At 41.4% G+C, this 27149-nt stretch overlaps 2 protein-coding genes and 2 long non-coding RNA genes across 6 annotated transcripts; 2 read left to right on the top strand and 2 right to left on the bottom strand.

Moving 5' to 3' along the window:
* Positions 1–2508: 2508 nt before the first annotated feature.
* LOC146718242 (uncharacterized) lies at positions 2509–7449 on the bottom strand. Of its 3 annotated transcripts, none has more exons than XR_014916429.1 (3): positions 7224–7449; positions 3726–4014; positions 2509–3156 (listed from the first exon to the last, which is right to left on the bottom strand). It is a non-coding gene; the product is annotated as an uncharacterized LOC146718242 (long non-coding RNA). The 3 variants fall into 3 exon arrangements; XR_014916438.1 differs by having other exon boundaries at positions 7264–7449; XR_014916435.1 differs by having other exon boundaries at positions 3726–3809; positions 7264–7449.
* Positions 7450–7629: 180 nt separating this feature from the next.
* LOC146718241 (uncharacterized) lies at positions 7630–9071 on the top strand. The gene is made up of 2 exons (XM_085439251.1): positions 7630–7688; positions 7787–9071. The coding sequence occupies exon 2, from the start codon at positions 7862–7864 to the stop codon at positions 9065–9067; it is 1206 nt and encodes a 401-aa protein (XP_085295377.1). The 5' UTR covers positions 7630–7688; positions 7787–7861; the 3' UTR covers positions 9068–9071.
* A 4992-nt stretch (positions 9072–14063) lies between these two features.
* LOC146718240 (uncharacterized) lies at positions 14064–15202 on the bottom strand. Its single transcript, XR_014916400.1, has 2 exons — positions 14580–15202; positions 14064–14499 (listed from the first exon to the last, which is right to left on the bottom strand). It is a non-coding gene; the product is annotated as an uncharacterized LOC146718240 (long non-coding RNA).
* Positions 15203–16499: 1297 nt separating this feature from the next.
* LOC146718239 (COUP transcription factor 2-like) lies at positions 16500–22707 on the top strand. The gene is made up of 3 exons (XM_085439071.1): positions 16500–17731; positions 18946–19470; positions 21502–22707. The coding sequence occupies exons 1-3, from the start codon at positions 17236–17238 to the stop codon at positions 21774–21776; spliced, it is 1296 nt and encodes a 431-aa protein (XP_085295197.1). The 5' UTR covers positions 16500–17235; the 3' UTR covers positions 21777–22707.
* The last annotated feature ends 4442 nt before the right edge of the window (positions 22708–27149 follow it).

Raw genomic sequence — 27149 nt, 5'->3', positions numbered from 1 at the left:
ATAACCTTTCCACGACCTCGCCTGTCTCTCATGCTCTGTTAGCCTTGGGTCTGGCTGCCATCGAAACAATTCAATGAACTGGTGTTTTTTTCCCTGATACAGCTATGGATTACCTGTCTGCGGCAGCTTCCGCTACATGGATGACATGGTTGAGAATTCACCCTTATGTGAATCATATTATTCTCTGTCACAGTGGGTTGAAAAGTCAAAGCACAGAGTAAGCATAAGCCATTAGCTGGTACTCAAATGACAGCACACAGAGCCAGACCTTCAAGGCTGCCTCTGCCCTGGGGTTCATCCAAGAGACAAAAATCACCATATGTCCTTCGTTTGTTGGAAGAATTAGGAGATGTGGGCTTGCAACTGTGCTCGTAAATGATGATGAATTCTTTTTACATTGTATGCAAAGAGAACATTCTGCATATCTGACTAATGCCTTGTCCAGTGACGTGGCTCAGACAGCTGACCTGATTTATTGCAAGGTTTCCTGCATTGTTAAAAAACAATCTCTGACTCAATGACAGAGGCCCAATTAGGGCCATTCCTTTGATGCAGAAAAGGTCCATATACAAAAGAGACTCTGAATTGCAAATCCAGTTGTAGCCCGTCCTTGCTTTCCCCTAATCTAATAATGTGATCCATCATTTCTATGGCGACAGCTCTACAGCCCAGGCATAGGACAGAATCCCACAGAGGATTAGTAAGATGTTTGAATATCCATATATTTAGCCCTATTTAGAGAGAAAAAATGCATATTTAGAATAATGCACTGGGCTATTCTTTTACATTTCACCCAATTATACCTCACGAGATACTTCAATTTCATTTTTCCAGATTTAACTGTTACTGGTTGTTGGTAACCTTCTAAAAAGCACTTGACATCCATATACCTTCAAGACTCAAGGTTTTTTTTTGTCGACTAAAAAAAGAGGCCCGTTTCCTGCTCAGTGGTGGCGCTGTTGTTTGAGGGATGGCTCTGTTGCAGAATCATCCATTACCCTGATGAGCTCGCAGCCCCAGAGCTATGACAGCACAGCCACACGATGAGCGAGACAGCCGACTGCCACTATTTGTTCCACTAAAGCATTCATCACACTAATTACCCATGGTGCCAAACAGCTCCAGCAGCCCAGTGAAGCTTTGGCTGCTCGTTTGGAGACGAGGTGAGGTAGGGAAACCTCAGATGAGTCTAAACAGGAGGCTGTCCTCTTTTTTCTGGCTTTCCTGCACATAATTAACTTGGCACACCAGCAACTTGACAAATTGGAATGATGAATCTGGCCTCTATGAATAGATACAAATACATGATCAATCAAAATACCGGACAGTGTTCTCAGTCTGAGGAAATGTGGTGCTGTGAAGGACAAAAGAAATGTCTTTGCTGTGAATGACATTTGGTCTTCTGGTAGAAAAGTGAGAGGGAGGGTTTGTGTCTGGTGTGTTTGAGCTGCGAAAATGTAGAAGCAAGTCAGTGCTAAGTGGGTGGTGGAGAAAAAAGTGGTTGCAAAATCTCACCATTTCACAATTCAAGTGCCAATTTAAAAAAAAAACAAAAACATTATACTTTATCCAATTTTCAATACATAATGCCTTTTTTCTAAAGGACTACACTTTCAGCCTGCTTTCGATAACTTTTCCTTCGATGCAGACAGATGCAAAAGCACAGTCTCTCTGAATTATAGTCATGTATGCCACCTGACCTTGGAAAGTACCAAGAAAGACTCTTTGGTTTCTTTAAATTTCTGTCTCATTCACACTTAGCCCCCAACTGTCCATGTCCCTTCTGGCCTTCACACTGCCGTCTGAACTAATGTAGCATCCAGTACATCAAAACATCCCAGCATTACCTCCCCGCAGTGGCCACAGATCAACTGATCAAGCACAAAGAAACTTCCTAGAGACAGCAAATCCTCCCAGCCTGCCTCACAGCTGCATTTTAAGAATATCACTGCATCTCACTAACTAGGGCAAGAAAAACCACCAGCATAAATGACACATGGCCAGCCACATGACAGCTGTTAAAACACTCAACTAATTCTTTGATGCCATGTTGAAAAAAAGAAAAGCCTGTCATGAAAAGTGAGTGTGTTTGAAACTCTTCATTTCCTGATAAATAATAATAATAATAATAATAATAAAATCACACCTGTAATATTTTTTGCATTGTTTGTTATGTTAATCATAAATATTGCTCTCTATATATTTGTATTCTTAACTTCACTATTTATTGTTAGTTACTGTGATTCAGCTTCTTGTACATTACAGTTAAAAACTATAGTAATTACCCATTAACACAGATGTTTTCTGATGTAAACTGACTAAAAGATTACTGACGACACTGTTATGGTCAGTCACAATTTTAACTGTATATAACGTTGACTTGTGCATATAAAACTATGGGGTAAATAAAGTCAGAAGTAAAAAAGTAAAAGTAGATAAATTTGAATTTATAAAATGGTAAGCAGAGTTTGACTTAAAGCACGAGACACAAGAGAGATAAAGTGCAGACCAAGGTGTTTATTCATCAACATTAAAGATTTAACTGAATCTTCATTGAGGCTAAATGATCTTCTGGATCAGAAAGACATTTAGATCTGTATTAGTTTCTTATGTTTTCATTTAAAATAATTTTTAAAAAATTGGGGGGCGTATTTCTCTTTGTGACGAAATTACATAAAATGCGCAATTTGATCACATTGCTAAAGGAGCATCTCAGAAATGTGTAGATCCAGAACTAGATCAAGCTCTATAAATGAATCACTTCTAAGTTGAGCTGAACCTCACCTCTGGTAAAGTCTTCCTCAAGATCAGTACCAAACTTTTAAACAAAGCTGTTAATAAACAAACGAAAGCAATCCTATGTCCTAAGGTAACTAAAAGCACTGTTAACCACAAGTGGCAGCCCTTTCAGACTGCCACTGATTAACCCATGAACTGAATGTGATATGATTTGCTAAATTAGGCTAAAGAAAAATCTAAGATGCACAAATAATAATAAAAATGCACAAAAAAATCACACTTAAGTATATTATCTTAAAGTAAAGTTTGAATTATGTCTTTATCCTCTTCCATTCCACTTAATTAACCACTTAGTGCCTCCACCCGGACGGTAAGGTGTGCACAGCGCCCCCCTGGGAATTTATTTGGCCTTAACACCTGAAAAACAAAACACAACAATGTAAGAAACTCATCATGTTATTGCCCTCATTATCCATGACTTTAGAGACTGGACAATAAAAATATTTTGTAATGGCATAAACAAACCTGTCAAACTAATTATGCGATCCTTTCATTCGAAAGACCTCTATCAGCATCAACTGAAAGGCTACCAGCAAATATGCCTCAAATTTTGCACTTAAATATTAAAATACTGCAAAATGTTACAATAATAATACAGTCATCTTTAGTTCTCTTATGCATAAACAGGTCAGAAATGTGTGCAGTCCACATTAAAAGGTTTGACTAAAGCATATGTCTTGTTTAAAATGTTATCTTATTTGATCAGTTTCAAAACTGTTTACAGTTCAAAGCTGAGTTGAGTTGATTCTATCATTTACAAAGCAATGTGGGTTAATCTCATACGAGATAATGAGTGCTAGTCTGAGTGAGGTCAAAGGTTAAGTAGGATTTTGTACAATTCCTAATGAGGATCCCAACATTTCGCCAGGATGAATCTGTTCATGAGTGAGACGAGCGTTAGCGGTGCGTTATAACTGCACACTGACCTGTAGCACAAAGTGTCTCTCAAGCGTGAAATCCACCTCATGAAGAATTCTGCAGTTGGCCTGAAGGAGTCAGAGGTCAGCTGTCTGGGGTTAATAAAAGGTGAGAGATGGTTCAGCGGTCACAGGTTAAGCAAAGGCTGTGCCGTGTTAATCTAACTCACTAACTATTGTTGCTCTCTGACCAGGATGTGAGCCGGCTAAAGAGCCTAAGAGGTACCAGCTTTGTTTCAGTGGCTGCCAAGGTTCACAGCAGGGTGACAATCTACAGGCTCTCTTTACTGTCCAGCATCTATTACCAGAGACATAAACATGAAAAGGTTTTAGTCACTAGTTACTGTAAAAATTACAATTGCTATAAATGATAATGTAAGATACTGATTTTAATATTAATTGTTGCTCCGGTTCAACAATCTGTAGCAGAAACTTCCTTGTTCTTTAACTGTAAAATGCATGAAAATCAACTTTTGCTCATTTTTTAAATGTCTTGTTTTAATAAGTAAAACTTTGTTGTTAACACTTCTTATTATAGTTTAATTTAACATGTAAAATTCAGTAAATGTCTAGTGTACATCTGCTTATTCACAGAAACTTGATTCCCACTGTATTCAGGTTAAAAACTCTAGAAATTTTATTCAAGATGAAGTTGTTCTGTGTGTCAGAAAAGTTGGATGTATTCTCAAAAATAAAATTTAAAGCAAACTAATTGTGACAGGCTTGCACTTTAGACACTTCCCACACAATTGCAGTCAGAAGAGTCACAGGGATCATATTCTCTGTATTCTCCGGAGCTTACTGTGATTTTTTGGTGTTAATTGTTTTTTTTTAACAAAAGCACATTGAGCTTATTTTGCAAGATTGTAAGTAAGTTATCAGATATAAAATTCTAGGTTGTTGATAAGTTTGATAAATATAAGGTTGAAACTTGTGTAACTAGATTAGGTTTCTTTTCAGAAAAATCTGGTTAGACACAAACTGTGATTAATTCTTCATTAGTATTTAAACAATCGAAATATCACAGGGATATAGGGACTATCCTTTGAAATAAAAGTGGATGCACATTTATTCCACATAATTAAATAACTGGTAGAAGCTAGATGTAATAATTAATTTGCTTTCCGCTCACAAAATGGCAAATGTTTCTTTCTTTTCCAGAAATCATGCTAATGCTCATGTATATTTCACTTTTGAACTTAGGACTGGTTATATGCTGACCATAACCTTTTCTCCACATGCACAATCCCTTTGTTTTTATTTTATTCTGATTATTTTTTTAAAATATTGATGTATTTTGCCTCGCCCAACCACATCCAGACACATTTCACTTTGCTGTGGGTACAGTTCAGATATTGAGTTGTTATTTTGCAGGTAAATTGGACAATTTGATTTGCAATGGTTTGTTTCTACATCATGGCCTCTGGGTCAGGTCATGACATTTCGGAATCTGCACACTTACACACAGTCACTGCTAAAACACAAACAGAAGACATCCACTGCAGGATCTGAAAGGCTACCGTGCACCTTTAGCTCACAACCATTAATCTTGTTACCGTAATGACTTTACACCACACCCATTCACTGCCAAAGCTGAGAATACTACCGGATATTCCTAGAAGACTATAATGTGTGCTTTTCTAAAAGCTCTTTTGGTCAAGTAATTCCTTGACAATACGCTTCATCATATTACCTGCTGAACGTAGTTTTCTCATGTCATATAAACTCATCAACCACCTTCACACTATATTTTTTTCAGATTTTAGCTTGACCAATGTTTGTCATGTTCAGAATTATAAGAGCAAATTTTCAGTAAAGTGACATCAAGCTTGCATTAGAAACATTCTGCAGATTTCTGAGCAGGAAGCCAGGGCTGCCTCCCACTGCACTGCAAACAGTCATATCCTGGTGGTTTTGCCCACACAGCAGGTCTCTCCTGGCCAAACTCTCCCTCATTTTGTTTCCAATTAGCTCGCTTTCAGCTCCCCCACTGGTGATAAGTCATAAAGGGCACCAGATCACCAAAAACAGGAGGGATTTATCATCTGTAAACTCCTAAATCTGTGATTAATATTAACCGGACCCATCATGAGGGAGAGCGGGGGAGGGGAGAGGTCAGTGAAATAAACAGTGTGAAGGAATGCATCATCCACATTCAGTGTGGTAAACACTTTAGCCTTGACCTTCCACTGCTGATTGGTATTGGACATCAGCCGTGTGTTTTGTTAGCAGGCGGGGCAAGGCTTGTTTTGTGTGCGAGCAGTCGCTGGATGACTGCAGCTCTGGCCGTCTGGAAGAACGTGACAGCACACTCAGCCTCAGGACTCATGGAGCATGAGTCAACAGTGAAATGGCCATACAGACATTTTTACATGGCACTGACTTGCCATCAAAGACATCCATGGACATCAGACTGATTCCATTTGAGAAATCCACAACAAATGAAAAGAATGGTTGTGCTACACGTAAATACACCAAAATCAAACAATGCAACTGTATGGAGACACACAGCAACACTGAGTTTAATACCATAATCAAAGTCACCAAATCTACTCTGAAAAATGCAGTAGCTTTATGGATATCAAGTAGCGTATGCGCCAATGCAGCTGCTCTGAGTGAAATTCAATAGATCATGAACATGAGAGACAGAAAGGGCAGAGGCGCATGTGAAGGTGTCATCTCTTCAGCTAGACATGTAGCCACTGGTTTTCTTGTATATATTTAATTCCCATATATTGCTATTTGAGGAGGGATAACATCAGTTTATTTATTCGGTTTGTTTAATTTATATTTAGAATAGATTTTACAGCCTGTGCTAAAATAATAATTTTTGTGTGTTTATACTGAGCATTTCACAACAATCTTTTTACAGTAAATCTGCACTGGAAGTGAGGATGTTTGGCAAGTTTACTGATGAAAGCTAAAAGTCCAATATGTATCTCACCCATACATAAACTAACTTGTAAACGTTCTCTCTCAAGAAAGAAAGAAAGAAAAAAAGAAAAGGTTTTAGTAATTTCTAAAAATGTCTTCTTATCTGATTAATCGTTTGGTGTGAGTGGATGATTACGTGATTACAAAGTCCACAAAGTGACTGCAGCTAAGACAGGGCAGAGGAGAGGTGCATTAAATGTATTGTTTATAAAAGAAATGTATAAAATCTATCTCTTTTTGTGAGTGAAGTGGATCTAAAAAAGGGAATTTTTCTGCGTAATTTACTGACGACACTAGGTGGCATCAAATAACTGCATTTAGAATCTGAATTGGCCCCTTCGGGGTCTTCGCGGGCAGAAGCAGTCTCTTTATGTACTGTAACAGTTGCTATCGTAATGCAGTGTCTCACCACATGGCGGCGCCTCCTGTCTCACGACTGGTGTCACCCCCTTTTTTGTTCTTCTTCGCACTCCTCCTGTAATGGATGCTCCCGTGTGTACGCGGACTAGTGTGCTCTTCAGTAATGTGTGGTAGAGGTAGCACTTATTTTTGATATTGTAAATAAATGAGTACTTTTTGGAAAGTCAGAAGCTGTTGCTCATTCGCTATCCACCTGCACACCTCCGCGGCTGGCTTCATCTCCACCGCACGTTACAACTGGCGCCCGGACTTTTCCCCCTTGGACTTCAGACGATTTTTGCATCCCGCCGAGGATTCTTCTCTTCTAGCACGTGAACTGTCTCGGAAATCCCCCAAGTTTTGCGGACGCTCGGACGTTTTCCCCAGCCATGGCCGCAGCCTCAGCTCAGGTGGGACCCGACTAATTTCTGGATACCGCGGTGTGCCGCTGCTCTGCTTGGGAGAAAGAAAAAGAGAGAAGCTGACTCCGCGACGCGAATGGACTCCGTGGATTTGTTATTTGGACGTGCTGTTGGTTTCGTCTTCTAAGGATTAATTCTTCTGTGGAGAGCCTGGACATGAACATTTCTGCTGGCTTTCCATTCCCCTTTCCCTCTGCTGAGACTGACTGTAGCACATGTAAGTGAGAACTTGGCCGACTACAACCGTTGGTGCTGGTCTTCGGCTCAGTATAACGAAACGATTTAAAATTAATCTTTGCATTTTTGTCTTTCTAGTCTGATCTGACTCTTTTACTACTATATCAATAACTACACTGTGCCCTGGAGCGGCTTAATTTTTTTGAAATCACAATGGCACACTGTCCAGACGACTCTGACTCAGACATGGAACTTACCTCGTTACCTATGTGCCAGATAGTTGAAAATGTGACTCCTAGCCTTAGCCAACAAGTGGTGGAGTTAAGAACTGAGGTGAATAAGCTTAGTGATTGTTTACGTGACTCACTGAACATACAGCAGAGTTTACTAAGGCAGTGGGACCAACTCACAATGGGGAGCTCTCCCCCTCCTGCAGTCCCACAGTCTCCTGTTTTCCCAATGGCCACATCGACACCTCATGTTCCTGCGAGAGACAAAACTGAACCCACCAACAGTACCAATCCGTTCCTGCCCAGCAACCCATTTCAACCTACAAATCCTTTTCTCCCATCTCACTCACTTGAGCTCAGCAGCACTTCCAGAGTGATTGCGGCAGCTTTACATCACGCAAAACTGGAGCCTCCTGTGTATGCTGGGGACGGCAAAGTGCAACCTGAGGACTGGTTAAATGCAGTTGGCACATACAAAGCCTCATTGAACCTAACCGATGGGCAATTGCTAAACGAACTGCCACACTTTCTTGCAAAAGAGCCCGGGAAATGGTTCAAGGCATTGAGCTCCCACATCACATCATGGGCTCAATTCTGTCAACTGTTTAAGACAGTTTTTCTGCCCTCCGACAACCAAGAACGCATCCTGAGAGGAATTTTGGATCGTGTTCAGGCTCAGGACGAACCACTCCCAACCTTTGTTGCCCACATGTTGAGTGAGTTTGACAAACTGAAGAGTCCTCCACCTGAAAAAGACAGAATCGACCTAATTAGTAAACATGCTCTTGAAAAATACAGAGTTGCCCTGTATGGCGCTAATGTCACTTCTGTAATGGACCTGCTGCTACGTGCTCATGAGCTTCACTCAGTGCTTGGACCACAAAGACCACAGCCTGCTTTATGTAGCAAAGACAACTATAAGCCTGAACCTTACTGCTTCAAATGCTCTCAGCCAGGGTTCACCACACGCACCTGCCCAAACTGTAACACCCAACCTCATTTGCCACAACGAGCCTCGAACACCGCTAGGCATGGCCCAGTCCAGCCATTGCCGGCACCTGGCCCCTCTGACCCTGGCCATGAAAAGGTGGAATTAAGCAGCACCACATCCCAGCCACAATACAGGCAGTCGGGAAACTACAGGGGGGGGAGGACATTTCACAGAGGCCAACCTTCCCCCAGTTACTAACGGAGCCTCACACGCCCGATTCACTACAGGGTGGACACAGTCTTGGACACTTGGAAGACAATTTTTCACAAGTCCACTGGAATACCCCACTAAGAACGAAAGTGAACTTCAATGCTTCATCTGTGGATGCTACCCTCGACACGGGTGCTTCCCTCTCGGCTGTACGAACAGATCTCATTCAAGTAAATGACTCTCACCCTAGAAACACAAGTGAGTGGAATGGTCCTGCAGTTAACCTTGCCAATAATGCTCCCTGTATCCCTGACGGTGTTATTTGGCTCAATATTGGATTCATGAACAAGAACTTTTACCAGCGTTTTGCAATAATACCAGATTTGTCCTCTCCTTTCATTCTGGGAATGGATTTTATGGCAAGAGCTTCTGTTTCTATTCACATTCCCACTAGAACCGTCTACATTGAGGACATCCCCTGCCCACTCGCAGACGATGAAGAGGACCTTCAAAATGATTACTCACATTCACCTGGAACACTGATGTCTTTGGACTTGGTTCGCTCAGACTTAACAGCCAAACTGTCTGAAGCAAGTCTCTCAGAGAACAACAAGGATGCTTTACTCAATCTGCTCAGCAAGTTTAGCTCCTTGTTTGATGGTCAACTTGGTCGAACGGCTCTCACTGAGCACGCCATAGAGACTGGCAATGCAACACCTGTCAATCTCCCACCCTATCGCACGTCACCTGCTAAGAAACGTGTGATTGAAGAACAAGTACAACAAATGTTGAAGGACAACATCATTGAACCTTCCACAAGCCCTTGGGCAGCTCCTGTAGTCATTGTAAATAGAGCGGCCACGGAACCAAGGTTTTGTGTGGACTTTCGAGGGCTCAACCAAGTTACCCGAAAAGACTCTTATCCCCTGCCTCGTGTAGATGAGTCTTTGGACTTTCTGGCAAGAGGAAAGTTTGTCTCGACATTGGACTTAGCGCGAGGCTATTGGCAGGTTGCTGTAGCAGAGGACTCGAAGCCTAAAACTGCCTTCATCTCTCACTGCGGTCTCTTCCAGTTTCGGGTGCTGCCCTTTGGGCTCTGCAACGCACCTGCAACTTTTCAGAGACTCATGAACTCTGTGCTTGCTGGCCTCATTTACAAAACGTGCGCAGTCTACCTGGATGACATTGTTATCGCCTCACCTACCTTTGAACAGCACTTAGTGGATCTTGAGGAGGTGCTGGGCAGACTCCAGGCTGCTGGCTTGTCATTGAAGCTCAAAAAGTGCCAATTCTGCCTCGATGAATTCACCTTTCTCGGGTACCGCATCACATCATCAGGTGTTAAGCCCGATCCAGACAAAGTAAAGGCGGTTAAGGAGTTTGATACCCCAACCTCAGTGAAACACGTCCATCAGTTCCTTGGCTTGACTGGCTATTATCGACGCTTCATTCAGAATTATGCCCGCCATGCCGAACCTCTTCACACCATCACCAGAAAGGACAATGCTTTCCACTGGGACGACAGCTGTCGAAGGGCCATGGACACTTTGAAGGATCATGTCACATCAGCCCCGATCCTGTCATTTCCAGACTTCAACCGTCCCTTTTCCATTCACGCCGATGCATGTGACATTGGTCTTGGGGCAGTGTTGATGCAAAAGGATGACAAGGGTCGTGAGTACGTTGTGGCTTTTGCTAGTCGCTCCCTTCACAAAGCTGAACTCCCCTACTGCACTTCAGAGAAGGAGTGCCTCGCTGTGATATGGGCTCTGGAACACTTCCGCCCGTATGTTGAAGGTGTTCATGTTACTATCTTCACTGACCACAACAGTCTCAGGTGGCTCATGTCTCGTCAAAACCCAACGGGCCGACTCGCCCGCTGGTCACTTCGTTTGCAGGACTTTGATTTCACAATAGTGCACAAACCTGGTGCACAGAACAAAGTTCCCGACGCACTGTCACGCAACCCTTTGCCTCTGACCTGTGACAGGCCGACTGATCTTTTACCAGATCATGCTGTTATGGGCAGCCTGGACATTCGTACTCTGCCCCCCGTCATTCTGGCTGACCGTTCACAATTGAGACAGCTGCAGTTAGACGATCATGTCACAGGTCCACTCCTCAGAGACATTGAAGCAGACTCTCTGAACAGCTCGGACAATGCCACCTTGTTACAGTATGTTGTGTATGACTCTCTTTTGTATCACAGAGAACCCAAGTCCACATGTGCTTTGCACCCTTTGAAAGAGCTGAAACTGTTTGCCCCTACTTCCATTAGAGGCACCTTGCTGGACTATTACCACGACCACCCCACAGCAGGTCACTTGGGTGTTTCTAAGACATTGGCTAGACTGCGTTTTAGGTTTTTCTGGCCCAAAATGGCAGCTGATGTGAAACACTATGTGATTTCATGCTCAGTGTGCCAACTCACCAAGCCAAGTCAAAAAAAAGCAGCCGGTCTTATGGTTCCCATTGTCCCCCAGAAACCCTGGGAGTATGTGGGTGTGGATTTTGTTGGGCCACTTCCCCGCACCCCCACTGGTAATGCTTATTTGATCGTGTTTGTTGACTATTTGACTAAATGGGTTGAAGCCAGTGCTCTCAAAGAAGCTACATCTCAGGTAGCAGCTGGTAAATTCGTCACTGACATTTTTGCTAGACATGGTACACCCACTTACCTGATTTCTGACAGAGGGTCTCCTTTTGTGAGTGAGCTTTTTGAACATGTTGTTTCTGCATTAGGCTCGGTGCACAGACTCACTACGGCATATCACCCTCAGACAAATGCTACTGAACGCGTCAACCGGACTCTGAAAACTGCAATCCGCGCTTATGTAGGTGATAAGCACACATCATGGGACAAGTTTCTCCCTCAGATTTGCTTTGCTCTGCGCACCGCCCCTCATGACAGTACAGGTTTGACTCCTGCCATGATGCTTTATGGTCGTGAGTTAGACACCCCGCTTGACCTTATCACTCAGCCTTCTACAGCAGGTGTTGATGAACCGGGTGTGCCTTACCCTGAGACTCTGAGAGCCTCCCTGCAGGAAGCTCACGACCACGCCAAAGCAGCTTTGGACTATAGCCATGACAGACAAAAACATTACTATGACTTGAGACATCGACATGCCACGTTTCGTGTTGGTGACCTTGTGAGAGTTAAGACACACCCCAGGTCAGATGCTCAGTCTAACTTTACTGCTAAACTTGCACCACTGTTTCAGGGACCATTGTGTGTATCTCAGAGACTCAGTTATGTTAATTACAGGCTCACTTGGGTGGACTCCGGTGTGGATGCAGGTGTTTATCATGTTGTGAACATGCAACCGTTCCATACCTGGGACTCTCTCACTTCCAAAGAACATTCTGTTTCATCGCCTGCCGAGAGAGAGACCGCAGAGGGTCTGAACTCTGACTCTCAGGCCCACCCTGGCCCCCCTGCAGACACTGACATTGGCTCTGAGCCATTCCCCTTTGATTTACCGGACATTGACTCTTCTTCTGGTGTGGGCGCTGTTCCAGAGAGTGTTTCACCCAGATCTGTCCAGCACCCAGCTGCTGGTGGACATTACAATCTCAGGCTCAGACGTTGCCCCAGAGTTACGTCTGGCTGGAGCAACAAAAGATGGACTAATGATTTTCACACAACCAGGGCCCTGTTTCAGGAAGCCGGTTTAGAAAACTCAGAGTGAAAAACGATACGCAGGGTTGAGTAACCCCGAACTGTCCAACTCGGAATATTCGGTTTCAGAAAGGCTGATAACAATTAGTTCAATCAACGCGGAGTTGCGTCAACCCCAAGTGAAGCACGCGGACGAGGATACATAAAGCCCTGATAAGCGGAGCACAGATTAAGCGAGTCACCATGGAGACGGAGGGAAAGAAGGCACGGTCAATGTATTTCACAGCGCTTGAGGCCGAAATTCTGATGGCAGCATATGCCGATAACATGCAAATTCCGCGGAAAAAAGTAACACAGCCTCAGCTGCAAAAGAAAGGGAGCATGCATGGCAAAACATAGCCGACAGAGTCAATGCGTGAGTGTTAATTTAAACATTGATCTAGGGATTTCCACCCATTTAACACGTTATTTTATCATATGTTATTTTATTTGTTATTTTATACATTTTATTTTGTGATGTGATGTGAGTGCAGGTGCAACCCAACAGGCCCCAAACGTTCCTGGCAGCAAGTAAAAATGAAATATAAAAATATAGTCCAAACAGGTAAGGTGTAATTGTATTATGAGCCATAGTGCTTGGTCTGTTTGTCCCATGTAAATCAATTGCAGTTAGAGGCTACATTAATTTTCTTTCTGTAAGCACTTACTCTGTATGCTCAAATGTGACCCCGTTATAGCCAACAGAAAAAAAGCGGAGGCCCGAAAAACAGGTGGGGGTCCTCCACCACCACCACTCACAGAGGCTGAGCAGTTGGCCCTCAGCCAAAACAGTGGGCGCCCTGTGGCCGAAGGCATCTCTGTGGGGACATCCTCTGAGTCAATAACCCCGCAAGACACAAGTGCCTACATAGGGGGTAAATTCAAAATAATACATGATGTGCATACATCCTTTCTTCACAGTCACCTTTGCAGTGCTACTCATTCATTTGATAAACTCTTCACCATAATGAATTTGTTTGTAGTGAAGTTATTTTCCTACTGATTTTGCCTTCCCTCAGTCTTGGTTGTCTTTGAGAGCATAATGACAATGAAGTGTAAGGTGCTTGGTATGTTTGTTAATTGCCATTTGGTCCCTTGTAAGTTATAAGTGACCTGTATAAACCTCATATTCTATCAGTTGATGGTGGTGGTGTACTGCATCTGGTGCAGCCTCCTGTTGAGCCAGACCAACATGCAGTTGTGAGTAATACTCCACAGATTATATGAGTTTACAGTAGAACAGCAATGTTGTTTATTTCTTTACTACAGGAAAATAATGAAGAAACATTGACAGCTGTTACGGAGGAGGAAGCAACAGAGACACTTTATGAGGTTTACATCTTTTAATACTTTGTGTACAGGAAACACAGGCGACCAATAAAGCCAGTTGAACAGAAAATCTGTTTATTCGTCTTTCAACATGTTGAGGTGATGGGTCAAAAGAAATGATTGTGACATATGGTGTCTCTGACTGCGCTTCCATCTTGTATGTCCGTGCGAGGGTCAGGATGTTCATGGTTTGGATCACTGCTGATGTTTGGTTCAGAAGGACAGTGTTCTCCTCTAATTGTGGCAATGTTGTGAAGAATCACACATGCCACAATAATGTCACATGCCCTTTCTGGGGTGACCCTGAGTCTTTGCAGGCACTGGAACCGGGCCTTAAGCATTCCGATAGTCATTTCAACTCTGGCTCTTGTCCTGCAATTAGCCAGATTATATCGCTGCTGTGGGCCCGGTTCAGGGTCAGGGTAAGGGGTAAGCAAATAGGGTAAACATGGATACCCCCTATCACCAAGCAAGTAGCCAGTGAACTCTCCTAAGACAGAAGGATACACTTCAGTTCAAATGTCCCTGTAGCAATTGGTCTTTATATATTTTAAAGTATTTTCAACTCACCATGTCCAAATTTTGTGCTCAGTGTACATTCACGGAATATTTGTGAGTCATGGACAGAGCCTGGCCGCTTGGCTTCCACATTTGTGATAATGTTGGCAGCATCACATATGATCTTCACAGTGCAGAGAACACAAATTAGCATCCATTACTATAATGAAATAATTTGTTAGTTTGAAATGCTACAGGGAACTATGTACCTGTACATTAATGCTGTGGAAAGACTTCCTGTTCACATAGTCTCCTTCATTTACTGAAGGAGCAATGATTGGAATGTGAGTGCCATCTGTACAGCCAATCACGCCTGGGAACCCTGAAAATAAATGTAAAATTTAAGTAGTAGTCCAAGTATCACCACATCATACATTAAGTTTTGGTCATCCTGATACCTGCAATTTTGTGGCATCCCTCTTTGATAAATCTTGTGGGTCTATGACCGGGGAACACCACAGACGAGTACAGGAGACGTTTCAGTGGAACTGTAACATTCCTGACTGCCCGACAGACGGTAGCCTTGGAAACGTGCTCAGCGTCACCAATATTATACAGAAAGCTCCCGTTTGCAAAAAACCGAAGTGCAATACAAATAATATGTACAGAACTGAGAGAATGTCCGCGATGTGTCACATGCGTAATATTAGGCCTGAGGATGTTATTCAAATAAATTATAGATTGTGCTGAGAAACGGTAACGTTCACACAGAAAATCATCAGGAAATGATAAAATGTCCAAACGCGCTCTGATCACTCTCTCCCGGCGGAGAGCTCTGCGGAGAATTTGGGCTTCACGATCTACTGGCTCTTCAAGGACGGGGCACGCCATGTCCGACACTTCCTACTGTCAGGTTTCTGACAAAGGGGCGGAGACAGTCAGGGTTAGTTGTAGTAAACCTGCTAGGGGGCAGGTTAGCTTCACGGAGTGTGTCGTCATAGTGACTCACTGAGGCTTCATCTGAACTCGCTTTGTGAAACCGAAAACCCAGAGTTTTCGTTAACTCAGGGTATACTTACTCAGTTTTTCCACTAAACCGGCTTCCTGAAACAGGGCCCAGGCTTGATCTGAAGTGAAATGTTCTGGTTAAACCTGTTTGATGCTGTCTTGTTGCATTGCTACTTTGAGTCATGATATGTAGATGTTTCTGTTTGCTCTACTTAATCCAGTTTTATGGCTCTTTAGTGCGTTAAGGTTCATTCTTGGCATTTACTTTAAAAACAAAAAAAAAGGAAAAAGTGAAAAAACTAAGAAGACTGATTTTCCACTGTACATGTTCGTCTTATTTTCACCAATTTCATTTTTAAATGGTCTTTTGCCCTGTGTGTGCACTAATCTTAGCTGTAACCTCTATGTATAGGGTACTGTTAGGTGTGGTGTGTGCTTTTCCAGCTGTGTATGGCTGAGGACAGCCTTTTTCTCACCAGGGGGGACTATGTAACAGTTGCTATCGTAATGCAGTGTATCACCACATGGCGGCGCCTCCTGTCTCACGACTGGTGTCACCCCCTTTTTTGTTCTTCTTCGCACTCCTCCTGTAATGGATGCTCCCGTGTGTACGCGGACTAGTGTGCTCTTCAGTAATGTGTGGTAGAGGTAGCACTTATTTTTGATATTGTAAATAAATGAGTACTTTTTGGAAAGTCAGAAGCTGTTGCTCATTCGCTATCCACCTGCACACCTCCGCGGCTGGCTTCATCTCCACCGCACGTTACAGTACCAGTATAACATGAGTACTCATAATATACATTATGGGTGATATGATGCAAACTGTGGTTTGACCGATTCACGGCAAGTAAGTAGTCATAGTGCAAAAAACAAAATAAAAAAAACAAACAGAAAAAACCCGTTCGTGTGCGCACACATGAGAGAGAGAGCGAGAGAGAGAGAGAGAGAGCGAGCGATTGGACAGGTAGGGAAAGCAGAAAACATAACAGGGAGGATGTGAACTCTTACCCTCTTTAAAGTCAGCTGAACCCCCGCACTGCTGCTCCGAGACCAGCTTCTCCACGCGTTAACTCCGCCCCAAACCCGCGTCACCGATTCACAGCCGGTGACGTGCGGGCGCATCACTCTCCTCCTCCGTCCCGGAGCAAAGCATCGTCAAAATCAACATCCATCACTCCCCCTCTTTGACTCTCTCTCTCTCTCTCTCTCTCGCCCTGATGTCTTTTTAATGTAACTTCTTACTGATCGGGAGAGCAGGGAGCGTCTGGAAAGCCTGGTCGCGTGACTCCATCCCTAATGAAGGATCTGCTCGCACGGCATTCTGTTTAAAGCTGGACACACAGAACAGAAAGGATCAGATTGTATATTTTGGGGATAACGTTTCCTCCCTGTGTGGATGGCTCCGTCTTTATTTCCCCCCCTCTGTGGATGCTATAGCGCACTATGACGGTTTGAATGAAGCTGTCTTTTTGGATTTTGTCCGCGCCAGCAGCTGCTTCTGGGTGACTGCTCAATCTTCACTTGTGAACTCGTTTTAATTTTCTGCCGTTATCCTATGAGCTCGCTTTTATTTATTTTATTTGAAATTGTATTTCGTTTCGTCAAACAATGCCGCAGTTTCCCATGACTGTGTATTAGCTATTGATGCCGACAGTACGTGTGAGTTAATTATCGCGTAAAAACGAAGTTGGGCGCAAAAAAAGTTTTGGAGAAAGTCGAAATGGCGATGGTAGCGTGGAGAAACACCGAGGCGGTCGGGGACTCTCAGGGGACTCTTTCCTCCCCGGTGTCTCAGGTTGCACCTCTGTCTCTGCCCGGAGAGCTGACGGGACACATGAACCCGGCGCCTTCTCTGGAAATACCCCAAACAGCAGCTGCACCTCAGGGAGCACCGCCGTCCAATCCGTCCGGCAACACCGTCGCGACCACCACCAACAATAACAACAGCACCTCCTCTTCCTCCTCCTCCTCCTTGTCCATGGACAAACAGCAGAGCCAGCAGATCGAGTGCATCGTGTGCGGGGATAAATCCAGCGGGAAGCACTATGGACAGTTCACATGCGAAGGATGTAAGAGCTTCTTTAAACGCAGCGTCAGGAGAAACCTGACCTACACCTGCAGGGCCAACAGGAACTGTCCCATAGACCAGCACCACCGCAACCAGTGCCAGTACTGTCGCCTCAAGAAATGCCTCAAAGTCGGCATGAGGAGAGAAGGTACGCGCTGGCATCAAACTGTTATTACTGGTACTATCACATCCATAACACTTTCACATGCAGCACTCTTTTATGTTTGAACGCATATCTGCCCCATATCTAGTTGTGTGGATGCTACATATGTGTAGCCTAGCTTATGTTTACATATTTCTTTGTGGACCCAGGAGCCTTACCATCGCCACATGTTGCCTTTGTTTGACACTAGGGATATTTTATTCATTTAATAATGTCTATATTTTTTTTTTTTAAAATACGCGGTGTATAATTATTTATTTTGTCTCGGGTACTATAGCTTTATATTGTGTAGACCTCAGTGTGTAATATTACACATTATTACAGATGTTCCCGCTAGCATCCTGTAGCATGTTAGGTGCACTATTGTTGCTCCCCTTCCGCTTTATGTCCATCATCCCCGGTGAGTGTGAGTCTGCAGAAGCTTCAAATGTCAGGAGTTCACATTCGGCAGTAGATATATTTAACTTTAGTTTCAGTGCCTTTTTTTCGTTTAAATTGTAGCCATAAAAATGTAAAATACATTTTTAAATGATGTGCTCGTGCGGACCATGTGTGTCTGCTCTTATTCATTATGCATGCTTTTCATATACAGCACTAGGCCCAGACCGCAGCCTACACTAGTCTACTAAGAGTCTGCTTTGTTGTCTAAATGTGAAAGTTTATTAAAGTTTAGGCTATTAGAGATTTCACAGCCAAAAAATAAATAATTAAGTTACAATAAGCCTACTCACTTGATGATATTAGAGAGCATTAACTGAAAACGGAATCTGGGCTGTGAACTGGAGCAATTATACATTTGAAACAAAAAAAATGCAACGCTACTGAATACCCAGAAACACGCTGAGAAAAAGAAAAGAGGGGGGGAAAGGAAAAAAAATCTCACACGCCATTATCTGCAGGTTGTGCTCTAGATCTCCCAACACCGAGCTGAATGTGACATTTCTTTCCAGGAGCTGTCCACAACACTTATCCATGTCCACTTCTGAAGAGCCAGCCAACCATAAGCTAGCTCACTACTGACATTAGAAAGGAATCCCAGCCTAATCTGACTAAAATAAGCGCGAGGTTTTAATTCACATATGCTGTTGTAAATGACGTCCCGTGCGTGATGTCTAGTTTTAGGGTTCTTTAAATGTCATCTTCGTTGTTTTAATCGCCTTCTAGCGTGATGTGGCATTTCTGCCGTTTCTTTCTTCCAGCTGTCCAGAGAGGCAGAATACCAACCCAGTCATATCACGGCCAGTTTGCTCTGACAAACGGGGATCCTCTGCAGTGCCACTCCTATCTGTCGGGGTACATCTCTCTGCTGCTGCGGGCCGAACCCTACCCGACCTCCAGGTTTGGCTCTCAGTGCCTGCAGAACAACAACATCCTGGGCATTGAGAACATCTGCGAGCTGGCGGCTCGGATGCTCTTCAGCGCTGTGGAGTGGGCCCGCAACATCCCTTTTTTCCCGGACCTGCAGGTGCCGGACCAGGTGGCCCTTCTTCGCCTCACCTGGAGCGAACTGTTCGTCCTGAACGCCGCCCAGTGCTCCATGCCCGTCCACGCCGCCCCGCTACTGGCCGCTGCTGGTCTCCACGCATCCCCAATGTCTGCTGACCGGGTGGTGGCCTTCATGGACCACATCCGGGTCTTCCAGGAGCAGGTGGAGAAGCTGAAGGTGCTGCACGTGGATTCGGCGGAGTACAGCTGCATTAAGGCCATCGTGCTGTTCACCACAGGTAAACTTTACCTTTTCACCCCCACACACGCTGTGGCTGACATTTTAGCGAAATCACGCAAGCTTAAAATCTAAGGAGAATTGTGCCGCCACCATCACGAAGAAAACAACCGCTATCAAAATTAAAATCCTAATTTAATTAAATAAATTATTTTCCAAATGTAGCGAAAACAAAATTAATGCGAGCGGACGAGAATGTTACTTAAAAATCGCCCGAAAAACGTAGGAATAAATATTTCCAAAAAAACGACAGAAAATCTTATAAAAATAATTTTACAGATTTTTTTATTGCTCGTGGCATAATAGTTTGCATAACACTCGGTAACTGTGCGTTCGGGGTTGGGGAGGGGGGCTAAAAAGAAAAATTAATAATTTGTATTAAAACTCTGAAACACCTTAAAAGCAAAATCTATATAAAATAATTCTTTTGCAGATTTTAGTATGATCATAAGTCTGATGATCCTCTGATATCGTTATAAACGGTCATTAAAAAAGGAATACAAATCATATATGTTGGATTTGCTCTAGAAAAGTACTCCCTTTAAACCTGAGCCAGCTGCTTTACCTCTGATAGAATTCATAGTGAACTTAAGTGACCTCATACAGTTGTCAGATCTTGAAGCAACAGTTTATCTGCATTAAAATAATACTGAAGAGGAAGTGTGAGTGAGTGAGTTTGATGGTCTTAAAACGGCATCAAATCCTTACAGCCCTTAAAATATGAAATACTCTGCCTGAATAGGTTATGCAAATGGGTTTGAGTTAAACATTTGACAGCATCTATATTCCACTGCTGCTTCACATAAAAGGTGCCTCAGCAGAGTGATTTATTACATACATACATATATATATATATATATATATATATATATATATATATATATATATATATATTAATTTCAAGTGAAAAAAACTTGTTTTCAGGCTTAAAATTTAGAGGGTTTTTTTTTATTTTAAAAAGAAAATTTTTATATTTAAATCTTGCCACTGTTTTAAAAACGATCATAGCATGTAAATGTAACTGCATAATACATTTTATTCTTTAAATCTTTAAATTTGAAAATATCTTCATAAAGAAGCTTTTTTTGTACTGTTCATAAAGCAATGGGAACTATTAGTTGACTTTGCAATGCAAAATGTATGCCAGTTTCTTCACAGCCTTTTAGATGACAGAGGGATGTTTGGTTGTTAGATTGTGAGTGGGTTCAAAAAGACAAGTAGCAGCAGAGTAAAAAAATAAACAAAGAAGGTTTCCTATTGGTCTATTTTAGTCCCCGTGAGCACATGTGAGCACGTGCCTTTTAAACTGGGACAGTCCTGCTTTAACCCCTGTTTCCAGCCGGCCTGCAGTTTTACAGTACAGACAGAAGAGTCTGGTGTGCGTTGAAATGCAAATGACTCAGAGCAATCAATGCTCTTGCCGTGCTTCCTTCCTTTTGTCTGGGCCCTGAGTATTCTTTTTTTTGATTGGATGAGAGCAGTGGCACCATTGTTGATCCCAGATGGCATCAGATTGACAAACCTCAACTATTTGCCTATATGTTTTATTTTCAACCTGCCACTGCGCTCTTACAGTATCCAATTTTACATTTTTAAACCTCTACATTTACCCAACCATGTCTGACTAACTAGTTTATTGGGTGTTCTGTGTTTATGGTTGATGGTTCTGATACCATCTTAGTGAGGTTCACTCAAATCTGTTTACAAAGTAATAAAATATTTAAATGCATCCACTAATATTTGGCATTCTGCTGCCCTGACCTCTTCTTTAATGTCTTACCCAGGGATTTAAATAATATCTGTAAATAGTAATACCTACAGATTTTTGTTTTTTCTGGTGCTTTTTTGACTTTCGATCACTGTAACTTTTCATCTAACTCCACATTCAGACTGTACCATCGCGAGTTTTGGTGATTTTGTATTAACACTGAATAAACGTGAAACTGAAGTATTTTTCAGATGCCCAGTTGAACCACTGGTCCTGACCTCTTCTCTTCTGCCTATTTGTTTCTGTGTTACATTCTCTCTGTAGATGCTTGTGGTCTATCAGATGTGGCCCATGTGGAGGGTCTCCAGGAGAAATCACAGTGTGCTTTAGAAGAGTATGTGAGGAGCCAGTATCCCAACCAGCCTAACAGGTTTGGGAAGCTGCTGCTTCGCTTGCCTTCCCTCCGCAGCGTCTCTTCTTCTGTCATAGAGCAGCTTTTCTTCGTCCGTCTGGTGGGGAAAACACCCATAGAAACTCTGATAAGGGACATGCTGCTTTCTGGTAGCAGCTTCAACTGGCCTTACATGGCTATTCAATAGAGAATAAAAGCTGCTGTGGTGCTACTAAGGTCAGGAAGGGTCCCACTTTTCAAATCAAGTCATTTCAAATAGTAAAATCTCTGTTGATTTAAACAAGAGAAAAAACTGCCAGTGGAATTAAATTCTCTAAAGTATCTTAAGGGTAAAAATGTAATTTAATTTGCTTTTTTCATCATACCGGAGGTATTAGCTGCCTTATTTTCCATTATGCCACTTTTAGAGGGGTCCATAAAATACAGGAAATCTACCAATGACGAAATGATCTGACCGCACTGGCAGAAATTTTCACTTGTTTAAAGGGAACTAATGTCAGTAAACGAAATGACTGGTTAAGATGGACATCTTTTTGCAGTGTGGTGACCTCTCACAGTCTATGGTTTTTGGGATAACAAACAATATTTATTGGACCTGTGTGTATATTTATCGTGCTTGTAAATTATGTTTTGGATCCTTTTTGTTTTCTTTTTTTTCCCTTTTTCTTTTTTTTTATGTTTTACATATTTTTACCCCAGCTAGTGAGAAAACTGCAGGGATCGTCTTGTGTTGATCTGTTTTTTGTTGTTGTTGTTGTTGTTGTTGTTTTCATACCTTCCAGACATAGCACTTTGGACTAAAGGAACATTTCAGAAAGATTTAATATGATTGTTTGAAACCCGACTTCTTCTGACTTCAACCTTTTTGCTCGGTTGCATAGAGACAGAAAGGTGAGATTGATGCTTTGTTTTAGTTACTTTGTTTTCTTATTCTGGTTTTCTTATTGACATGCAAAGAATGAGAACAGCAAAAACATTTCAGAACTGCACTTCTCATGCTCAGTGTTCGGTTGCGCCAAGCGTTAGTCATTTCTTCGTTATACTTCTTGGCTAATACGATTATTTCCCTTTTGCCATAATGTTCCAGTTAAACTCTTTAAAATCCTATTTCAAAGCAATTTATCTCTCCCGGATTTTTGTCACACTTCAACTTTTCTGTTTTTTTCCTCATCTGAACTGAGAGGCTAATCATGGCGGTGAGCTGACTGTTGGATAGCTTAATCCAATGTTTTTTATATTTAGAGGGGTTAAAGTCCAAATCATATTCCCGTGACAGGTAAGAAGAACACGAATGACACTACGAGATTAAGGACAAATGCATTACCAAATACTTCTAATGAATTTATGTTTCCTGGACTTTTACACTGACTTCCTCAGAGATTTTAAGAGCACTGGGTCTATAAGAACTACAATCTCTTAATTTCCCAGGCCAAGAAACAAATTTATTTCAGTATAACTCATGCATTAATGAGCCCAGGCCACTTAATGGCACAACAGACCACTGCAGGGTATTGCTGAATTTAGAGTGTATGTGCATGTGTGTGTGTGTGGGTGTGTGTGTATGTGAGTGTATTTGTGTTTACTTCTTTTTGACAACCACTCTGATGTACTGTGAAAGCATATTGGTTAACATATTGGTACCGTATTAAATTATAACTCAAGATTTATAAATAAAGTGTATTTGCTTTATTTCGTCATTTCAGCTCAACAGTGTTCATGTTTGTCACCTTCCAACAGGAATCAAGTGTGTTTACACAAGGGAGCGCATCCGTTATAATTTTGATTTTTTTGTACTGCAATGGAGTAAGGAAACGTAAGCCAAGTGGAGTCTGTCTGGTGTTCTGGAGCCCATTTCTTACTATAATATTGTCACTAATTGGGCGTTTTAATCAAACTAATTGCTTCCACTGACAGTGATAGCTTTATGTGAATGTCAGGTTGTATTTACATTTGCCTTATTTAACAACCTGCAGGAAAACAGTTAACTTTTCTCCTGCACTTATCTTATATTGGGCTTGATCACTCAGTTTTAACATCTTTACAACTTAAGAAAACACCTAAAGGGAGGGAACAAAGAGTGTCACGTTACATCCTTTTCTTGTAGCTTGCAGCTTGTAGCCTGTAGCTGTGCTTTTTTTTTTTTTATAACTTATTAATAGTTTTAAATTAACTATTAAGACAAAACCTAGTATGATCTTGTAGTATGGCTGTATCAGTACATCCACACATGCAAAAGAAAACTGTATGATATAAAAACATTTTCTTTTTAGAATACTACAATAAAAGTCTGTCTTCAAATAAGGTAAAGCTGCTTTTCCAACTTGTCAGTAGCACCCGCTGACAGCTCTTTTTGCTATTAAATCTTCTATTAGTTAAAAAAAAAAAAAAAGCTGGTTAAACTCTTCATAAGAGAATGAAAATGGAGTTAAAACCGTGACTGTGGTGCCAGATTGAGGAGGACAGAGAAGATTAAATCAGCTTCTTTGCTTCTAATGAACACAGAGCTAATGAGGGGGCCCTGCGTGCTCTGTCACTACAGTTTACCCTGAGGAGGCCGAAGCTGGGTGCCCGTCGGCCCCTGGGTGTTCTGGGCCCAAGGGCCAACATAAAACAATGGAGCATTTTCCCACACAGGTACAGCTCCAAAGAGACGATAATGAGAAAAGAGTGTCCAGGCTTTATGTGGTGGTGGAAAAAAGAGTTCAGCCTGAGATCAATACGCGACACTACTCAAATGGACTTTCCTTCGCGGCCACGTTTTTGCCTTTTTTCTTGACCGGAGTAATAAATAAGGGGGGAAACATCTCTCTGCTGTTTTCTACGAGCACAGGAGCTGGATCAGTTATCAAGCAGCGTGGTTTGTACCTAGCCAATCAGCTTTCGAGGATGAAAGCGTGCAGCCAGTCATATCGCTTGAGATCTTTTTTTTTTTAAATATTAATATTCATCGTCAAGTGAGAAGTAGTGAACCATGATGCTCAAGCCCTCAGGAAGCATTACTGTCGGAGTGTTTATAGCTTTTTAAGAAATGCAGCGCAAATGCTTATAAATAGTTTACTGAACAAATGAAATAACACTGACCTACCTGTTGTCCGGGTTCCTGCGCGGTGCTGTGATTAATGTAGTTCACGAAGCTTTTGCGCAGTTCTTCTCGAATAGAAACCTCCTGAAATGCTTGATTTAAAAAAAAAAAAAAAAAAATCAAGATGTGGACGCTGTTAGAAAGTTCTGAAACTGAGTTATATATATATATATATATATATATATATATATATATATATATATATATATAAAATGTTAAAAACATGTCTAACCAAATAGTTTCCAGAAAAATAAGATTTAAGAAGCGAAGAAAAATAAATTGCATAACATCTCATGTATTTCCCGTTTGTTGGAATGATCGATAATTCCACATACACGTACATACTGTTTCTTATATGGTACATTTAAACACGCGGTAACTCAATGTGCATAAAATATAAAAAGATTAAAAAACTGTATTGTTGCAAGTTTTCCACCCGCTCTGTGTTATTTAAAGAAAAGACCAAGACTGACTTTTTTTCCTCTCACATTTTATTTATTTATTTATTTATTTATTTTTAGAACGCCTGGTGGACAAAACGGTTGATTTAATAAAAGTACAAAACACAACTCCTGAGAAATTCAGTTGAGTTGCTGGAACGTTGCGCCTTTATTTTCTAAATAAAAGCGCTTTAAATTAATTATCTTTCTAATCAACTATGATTTTGAAGGGATTCTTATTTTAAATTTCACTTTCAAAGCTACCATGTTGTTTTGAATTTTATAAGTTAAACATTTAAATGTATCTCTTAACTTTTATATAATATCGATATATTATTAACATTATAGAAATCCAGAAAATATTTGAAATATTATTTCTTTTAAAGAAAATTTGTCACCTGTGTTTTCTCGCCAGAAACAAACAATTAATATATTCAGTTTTGTATTTTTTCCTCTTCTTCTTTGGTGGCAATGCACCTTTAAAGTGGTTTTACTTTGAAAAACGGAAAGCTGTCAATATATTATGGAATGCGCCTTTCTGTTGGATCCCTAATATTTTTCTTTTATGTCTCTCTGCGTTGGTTGAATTGAACCGCTTACTGTGGGACTTCAGTGGGTTCTTACGCCGAACGGGAAGAAACTGCGACACTTAAATTAACTATTGGAATGATTTGATAATTCAAATATTTCTTGAAACGGAGCCCAGTTAATAACTGTTATCTCTGTGCATTTAAACATTTTACAGGTGAATGTGTTGACAAGTTTTACAGCACACTTTATATTATATATTTCCTCTACATATTTATGTTAAAATTTCACATCAAAACCTTCAGTTCTCAAATCAACTTCCACCGACTTTTTTAGCCACATAAAAACAAAACAATTTTGACCATTCCTTAAATTTTATTTTAATAATAATGTGAAAATAAAATACAAGACTTTTGAACGTGTCTGCTTAAAATTCTCTTTTGGAAAAATATCCTAATAAAAAAAAATTATTGTGTATTTGTGATAACGCTGTAAACAACAAAGCAAAATACTAGATGAAACGAAAAAGGGAGCAGCAGAAGTTTCAGAGCAGGAAAACAACAAGAAAAATAAAGAAACAAATGCTCCCACAGTGAGGCAGGGTTTATGTGCGAGTAAAGGAAGCTTGGTCTTTTAATCGATCTTTCGATCTTTACTGTATATTTACTTCAGTCGTTCATTTTATTTATTTATGGGCGCCTGAACTTTTTATCTTATTTTCTGTAAGAGATATATCCATTTTCCCCCTAATATTTAGTGTAACTTTGTGCTTTTATTGTGAAGCATTTTAAAGAACTGCAGCCTTGAACTTTGTCCCGTTGAGGAAAGAGTTGTTTTCAGCGTACATACAGTGGCTGCATTTGATACCGCCAAAGAGACTCAGAGTGAAGGTAAACAGTTCCTCTTCTCTGAGGACATTTTTATATTCTACTGAGAGCAAGGTGTTTAATTCTAAATACAAACGTCTTCCCATACAGTGGGCTAACAGAACATAAATGATTGTACAAGTCAGTAAAGAGTCCATTGGCTTGGTACAGAGATTAAGTGTGATCGGAAGACTTAAAAGCACGTTTGTTTCCGAAATGGGGCTCCATCTGTCTGGAAACTGGCATTAAAGGGACCTGAAACATCTGAGAACAAGTTTCACATTTTGCGCGGAAAAGCTGTTCAAAAGCGAAGTTTCTGGGACACATTTAACACGGAAGCCCCGTCGGATCAAAGAAACATATTTTTAAATCTTTTGCAAGTGATCAAAAGCAGCAGTTTAGAATTGCTGCTACTTTTGTTTGTAATAAAGTCCCAGAAATACGTTATACTGTGAAAAACGCCTTGATGCAGATATGTTTGTTCCCTCTGGTCAGTAAATTAGGTCAAACTAAAGCACAGTTTTGTCATCATTTTGTGCTTCTACACATGGAAATGGGTGAACTTTGCTTACTGTACTCATTTGTTTATCTGTGGGCAAACCTAAGCTGTGGGAAGAAGGGGCCAAGTTCTGGCTTTCCTTCTT

This window comes from Copadichromis virginalis, linkage group LG1 (genome assembly GCF_057382275.1).
Source record: "Copadichromis virginalis isolate Kocher_CV1m ecotype Utaka linkage group LG1, C_Virginalis_male_GT1.1, whole genome shotgun sequence".
Lineage (NCBI taxonomy): Eukaryota > Metazoa > Chordata > Actinopteri > Cichliformes > Cichlidae > Copadichromis > Copadichromis virginalis.
Note: the sequence above shows the minus strand (reverse complement) of the source record. Positions and strands in the feature narration are given on the sequence as shown.

What these genes read in the sequence shown, in the direction of transcription:
- LOC146718241 (XM_085439251.1), top strand. Translation starts at nt 7,862, where the DNA reads ATGGCACACTGTCCAGACGACTCTGACTCAGACATGGAACTTACCTCG.
- LOC146718239 (XM_085439071.1), top strand. Translation starts at nt 17,236, where the DNA reads ATGGCGATGGTAGCGTGGAGAAACACCGAGGCGGTCGGGGACTCTCAG. An exon ending in AGTCGGCATGAGGAGAGAAG is followed by an intron (nt 17,732 to 18,945) that starts GTACGCGCTGGC and finishes TCTTTCTTCCAG; the next exon opens with CTGTCCAGAGAGGCAGAATA. An exon ending in CATCGTGCTGTTCACCACAG is followed by an intron (nt 19,471 to 21,501) that starts GTAAACTTTACC and finishes TTCTCTCTGTAG; the next exon opens with ATGCTTGTGGTCTATCAGAT.